Source organism: Phaseolus vulgaris, unplaced genomic scaffold (assembly GCF_000499845.2).
Source record: "Phaseolus vulgaris cultivar G19833 unplaced genomic scaffold, P. vulgaris v2.0 scaffold_258, whole genome shotgun sequence".
Taxonomy (NCBI): domain Eukaryota; kingdom Viridiplantae; phylum Streptophyta; class Magnoliopsida; order Fabales; family Fabaceae; genus Phaseolus; species Phaseolus vulgaris.
In genome coordinates this window covers 23,027-28,993 of record NW_027174187.1, presented here as the reverse complement: position 1 = coordinate 28,993, position 5,967 = coordinate 23,027, and the positions used below count along the sequence as shown (strand labels likewise).

The 5,967-nt window shown below is 52.0% G+C and overlaps 1 protein-coding gene across 1 annotated transcript; it reads left to right on the top strand.

The window, feature by feature from the left end:
- Positions 1 to 2,133: 2,133 nt before the first annotated feature.
- On the top strand, positions 2,134 to 5,122 carry LOC137817598 (uncharacterized). The gene is made up of 4 exons (XM_068620879.1): positions 2,134 to 2,800; positions 3,152 to 3,606; positions 3,654 to 3,766; positions 4,717 to 5,122. Exons 1-4 carry the CDS (start codon positions 2,134 to 2,136, stop codon positions 5,120 to 5,122), a joined length of 1,641 nt encoding a protein of 546 aa, XP_068476980.1.
- The last annotated feature ends 845 nt before the right edge of the window (positions 5,123 to 5,967 follow it).

Here is a 5,967-nt window from a genome sequence, read left to right as displayed (position 1 = left end):
AGCTATTGGACAGGAAACACCAAACACTTCTCGTTGCCGAACACCGTAAGATCAATGTCCAGAGAAATGTGTAACTGAATTCTCTCAAACTGAGTTAACTTGTGCATTCGATGTGTGAAAACGTACCTCATTTTGTTTGTCGTAAAACCTTATATACCTTCCTGATGTTCCTGTCCAGGTGTCAGCCTGAGACTTGCGTATCCTGTGGGCGCTCCTTAGCAACACTCTTCCCAATCTTAGGGACTTCTCAGTGTGTAAGATTGCCCTGCCAGAGTACAGCTCGCGCGGGTTGACTACACGGGTGCCAATTCATACGCCCATTCTTTGAGTCACTCGCCCTTGGAGTTCCCTGCCTTTCTTGCGTGCCATGCATGCGGATCACCTCCTGGGACGTGACCCTTCACGGATCGTCTCTATCCTAGTAGCTTTCCAACGGTGGTGCGTACTGCCGCGTCCCTACACCTCATGCACACACCCTTCATCAGTTAGGTCTCTCCCTTTTTGTACTAGGGTATGGCATGAAGACCACCTATCTTTATCTATTATTGATGTCTAGGATGTCGAGGCCCGAGGCCTCCACGCCCCTACCGGGCCGCCTCCTATTGTGTCGCCTCCTCCACGGTTATCCTTACCTGTGGGTATCAGGAGGGAACACCTCCCTGGCTTACAAACCCGCCTCAAACGCCTTCATCATGTTGATCCTGGAGACGCCCGAGGCCAGTCAACGCCCGAGACCGTGGATTTTAACATAAACTTCTTCCTGTCCTGTAGTACCTTCTAATGGATTCCTCTCTCGGGTCCCACCATAAATGCCCTAGAGCACCGTCGCGCGCACAGCCCGCAAGGGTGAATGAGGCCGCGACGGGGAAGAGAGGCCAAGAAAAGAAGCGCCATTACAAGCCGAGGAAGCCGTAGGACAGGGGGCGCTCAGGGGAGAATAGGCCAGTTAGACACAACTTTGTGGTGGAGCTGAAGGACCTCATTGTTGTGCCCAACAAAGCATATAGGCTGATGGTCCCTGCGAAGACAGATAAGGTGCTGGGACCACACAAGGACACGTGGTGTCCTTCAGGCGTTCGGGCATCCGATCACCAACTGTTTGGCTCTGGGCCATCAGTTGGCAGCACCATTAGAAGACCAGGCCCATGAGATGCCTATCCATGGGGAGGTACACACAATCTCTGGTGGTTTTTCCGATGAAGGATGCACTGCCTCTCAGCGCAAGAGGTACGTGCGGTCAGTATATTCAGTGGCTGTGCAGGAAGAGGACGACCCGCTGGACATCGACCTTGCGTTCACGAGGGCTGATCTCCGTGATGTTGTCCCTCACGACAACGACCTTGTGGTAATTTCGGTCGTGACCGCGGAAGGAGGGTACACCGAGTGCTTGTGGACCAGGGCAGCTCGGCGGACGTGATGTTCTGGTCCACCTTCAACAAGTTGCAGTTGTCCCCTGATCTGCTGAGGTCGTATATAGGGTGCTTGTATGGTTTCGCAGGGGACCAAGTGGAGGTGCGCGACTATCTAGAGCTGAGGACGACTTTCACGGATGGCACCACATCACACACCGAGAGTATAACGTATCTGGTTGTGAACGCCAATTCGGCGTACAACATTTTGCTGGGGAGACCGACATTGAACAGACTGAGAGGGGTGTCGTGTATACGACACATGAAGCTGAAAATGCCTGATCTTAGTGGTAGAGTGATCGTGATTAAATTTGATCAGAAGGAAGCAAAGAACTGCTATGAAAATAGCCTGAAAACAAAGAGGGGTGTGTTCATGGTGGTGGAACGCCCACCATGGCAGAGACGCCCATGGAGGTAGAACCCGTGGAGGAGGCGCCCGTGGAGGCAGTACACGTGGAGGAGGCGCCCGCGGAGGCAATACCCATGGAGGAGACGCCCGCGGGGCATTGTCCATGGGGTAAGCGCCTACCAAGGCAGCATCTGGAAAGCAAAGTCGCGAGTGCATAGCTCGCGTGGAGAACGCTCGGGATAGGCGTCCTGAGCCGGTCTAGAACGTGGTGGAGAGGCAGATCGGTGGTAAGACCTTTAAACTGGGACGACTGCTGAGTTGAGAAGAGCAGGACCAGGTGGCGGAAGTAATCTCACGTCACCTGGACGCCTTTGCATGGTCCATCTCGGAAATGCCCGGCACCGACCCGGATTTTTTATGCCATCATCTCACCATGGACCCCAAGGTCCAACCTGTGCGACAGAGGAGAGGAAGTTCAACGAGGAAAGGCGCCTCGTCGTACAGGAAGATACCAAAAAGCTGTTGAGCGCTGGCCACATCAGGGAGATCCAGTACCCAGAGTGGCTGGCCAACGTGGTTTTAGTAAAGAAGGCGAACGGGAAGTGGAGGATGTGTGTGGACTTCACTAACCTGAATAAGGCGCGCCCCAAGGATTCGTATCCCCTGCCTAGCATCGACGCATTGGTGGACAGTGCCTCAGGCTGTAAGATGTTGAGCTTTCTGGATGCGTTTTCGGGGTATAACCAGATCAAGGTGCATCCCCGTGACGAGTGCAAAACGACGTTCATGACCGAGACGTGTTGTTATTACTACAAGGTGATGCCATTTGGGTTGAAGAATGTAGGCGCCACCTATCAAAGATTGATGGATAAGGTCCTTGCACCCATGTTGGGTAGGAACGTGCAGGCCTACATAGACGATATGGTGGTGACCTCCCAAGAGAGGGTGCGACACACAGCTGACCTGGAAGAGCTATTTGCCACAATAGCTAAATACCGCCTCAAGCTGAACCCTGAGAAGTGTGTCTTCGAGGTTGAAGCGGGTAAATTTTGGGGTTTCTGCTCACCTAACAGGGGATAGATGTGAACCCCGACAAGTGCTTAACGATCCTGGCAATGAAGAGTCCCACCTCGGTGAAGGAGGTACAACAGTTGACGGGGCGGATGGCCGCTTTGTCCAGGTTCGTGTCCGCTGGAGGAGACAAGGGCACCCTTATTTCTAGTGCTTGAAGAGAAGCAGCAGGTTCGTGTGGACCGAGGAGTGCGAGGCGACACTCTTCAAGTTCAAGGAGTATCTAGCTGCTCCTCCCGTGCTTTGTAAGCCACGGACAGGCGTGCCCCTCCGATTATACTTTGCGGTAACCGAGTGGGCGATTAGTGTTGTGCTGGTTCAGGAGCAGGACCAGACCCAGAAACCTATATACTTCGTAAGCAAGGTCCTGCAAGGGCCGGAGGCGAGGTATCAATCTTTGGAGAAGGCGGCCCTGACGGTGGTGTTCTTGGCCAAGAGGCTCCGTCACTACTTCCAAAGCTTTACGGTAATGACGGACCTCCCCATCCAGAAGGTGTTACAAAAGCCAGATGTCGCGGGAGGATGGTCCGCTGGGCGGTGGAGCTATCCGAGTTTGACATTCTGTACGAGCCCAGGGGGTCCATCAAGGGACAAGTGTACGCGGACTTTGTGGCGGAGCTCTCGCCAGGGAGCACACAGCAAGAGGAAGAGGTTGGCTCCCAGTGGGTGCTCTCGGTGGATAGGTCCTCGAATCAGCAAGGGAGTGGAGCCGGAGTGGTCCTAGAGGGGCCAAACGATTTGTTGGTCGAGCAGGCCCTGAAGTTTACGTTCAAGCAAGTAATAATCAAGCAGAGTACAAGGCCTTAATAGCTGGGATGCTGTAGCCAAAAGAGATAGGTGCGCGGAGCCTGCAGGCGAAGAGTGATTCGCAGCTGGTCACGGGGCAGGTGACCGGGGAGTACCAAACCAAGGATCCACAAATGGCTGCATATTTCAAGTATGTCCAAGTGCTGAAAGGGGCGTTCGTGAGTTCAAGTAGTCCACGTCCCAAGAGAGCAGAATGCCCGTGTTGACTTGCTCGCCAAGCTGGCCAGCTCAGGCAAGGGGGGAAGGCAGAGGACGGTCATCCAGGAGACCCTCAAAACGTCGCGAACGTTGTGGCGGATAACAGGGTGGACGTCCTTCAGATCAGTGCATTCAAAGGAAGGTCGAGGAGTCATCGGTCCTTGACGCAGGACACGACGAGAGCTCCTAGTATAAGCGTCTACCCGACCTCGCCAGAAAGAAGGACCCCATGCAGGTGTGCGCCCTGGAAGAAGGGGACACATGGATGATGCCCTATAAACGCTACATCGCTGATGGGATACTTCCAGCAGAGCCCGAGTAGGGCAAGAAGATAAAAACGAAATTCTGCGAGTACACCCTCGTGATGGGGCACTATTCAGACACGGGTTCACGCACCCGATTTTGACATGCGTGGAGTGGGGATGAGTGCACGAGGATAATGTCTGAGCTCCCCAAAGGAATCTGCGGGAGCCACGTGGGAGGAAGATCTTTAGCATCCAAGGTAGTGCGCGCAAGTTTCTACTGGCCAACGGTGAGGACTGCATAAGGTACTCCCATCGGTGCAAGTAGTGCCACTGCATGCCGACTGGCACAAGGAACCCCCAGAAGAGCTGAGCTCAATTTACAGCCCATGGCCCTTCCACACGTGGGGAATTGACATTCTGGGGCCCTTCCCGTTAGTAATAAGGCAGATGAAGTACTTGAAGTTGCTATTGAGTACTTCACGAAGTGGATAGAAGCAAAGCCGGTGGCGCAGATTACCGCACACAGGGTACAACACTTTGTCTGGAGGAACATTGTGTGTCGCTTGGTGTACCGAGGCGCCTTGTCTCAGATAATGGTACTCAATTTGCAAGCCAACATTGGGTAAGCTGTGTACAGAGGTAGGCATCAAGCAGGTACTCGCATCTGTCGAGCACCCTCAGAAAAACGGGCAGGTGAGTCTGCCAACAGAATACTACTAAGGGGGTTGAAGAGGAGGCTTGAGAAAGCCAAAGCAACTTGGGTGGAGGAGGTGCCCCAGGATAGTGTGGCTTATCACACCACGCCCCAATCTTCCACCTTGGAGATGCCATTGAGCTTAGTATACGGATTAGACGCGATGATCCCAATAGAAATTCACGAGAGCTCGCCGCGTTTCCAGAGCTTTGTGGCTGAAGAGTCCAACGAGGAGAGGAGGGTGAATCTTGATCTATTGGACGAAGCCAGAGAAGAAGCAAGAATAAAGGCTGAGGTTGTGAAGAGAAGAGTAGAGCACCAGTACAGCTCCAAGGTGAAGCCCCGATAGTTCGAAGTGGATGAGTTGGAAAACAAGTTATCCCCCAAGTGGACCGGGCCCTTTAGAGTAACCGAAGCTCGGGGGAACGGGTCATATAAGCTTGAGACTCTGGAGTGAGGCTGATGGAAGAGGCCCAAGCCATGATAGAAAAAGCCCAAGCCCAAATACAAGTTCAAGCTTCAACTCAAGCCCAACAAATAGAAGATATGGGCCAACTAAGCATCATTGGATGTCTTTCTTTTGTAATTACTTTTGAGTATTTTTAGTAGAACATAAAGGGAGGTGTAGATATAAATATAAGAGGTGCAAATGTATAAAGCTAAGCCACACCTTCCATGTGACATAAAAAGAAGGTGTAGGTGTAGATTTAGGAGGTGCCAAAAAAAAGAACCAAGTCACACTTTCCTTGTGACTAGGAATTGGCTCCAAATTCAAATGCTTCTCATTTGAATTACCCTCCACTTTCTTTTGAATTTCCAGCCCTCTAAACACTATAAATAAGAGGGCTTTTTGCTCATGTATTTGCAAGACTATTTTGAGTAATGAAATACTGCCCAAGTGCCATTCAAATTACTCCCTTGCCAAATTCTCTCTAGAATTAGGTTTTTAGTCTTCACTCTTCACCCTCAAATGGAGATGGCCGAACCACTCCAACCTTCACTACTCCTCTTGCACCTTGAAAGCATCCACACTTCCTAGGAAGGCTTTGTTCCACTCTCTCCACCAAGCTTCCGCACCCATCATCATCAAATCAAAGAAGAGCTCATAGGAATTCCATCAGAGGCCCCATCCCACGCACTTGGAACGTGGCAAACTTGAAGTTTTATTTCAGTTAAAAACTCTATGCAGTGTAC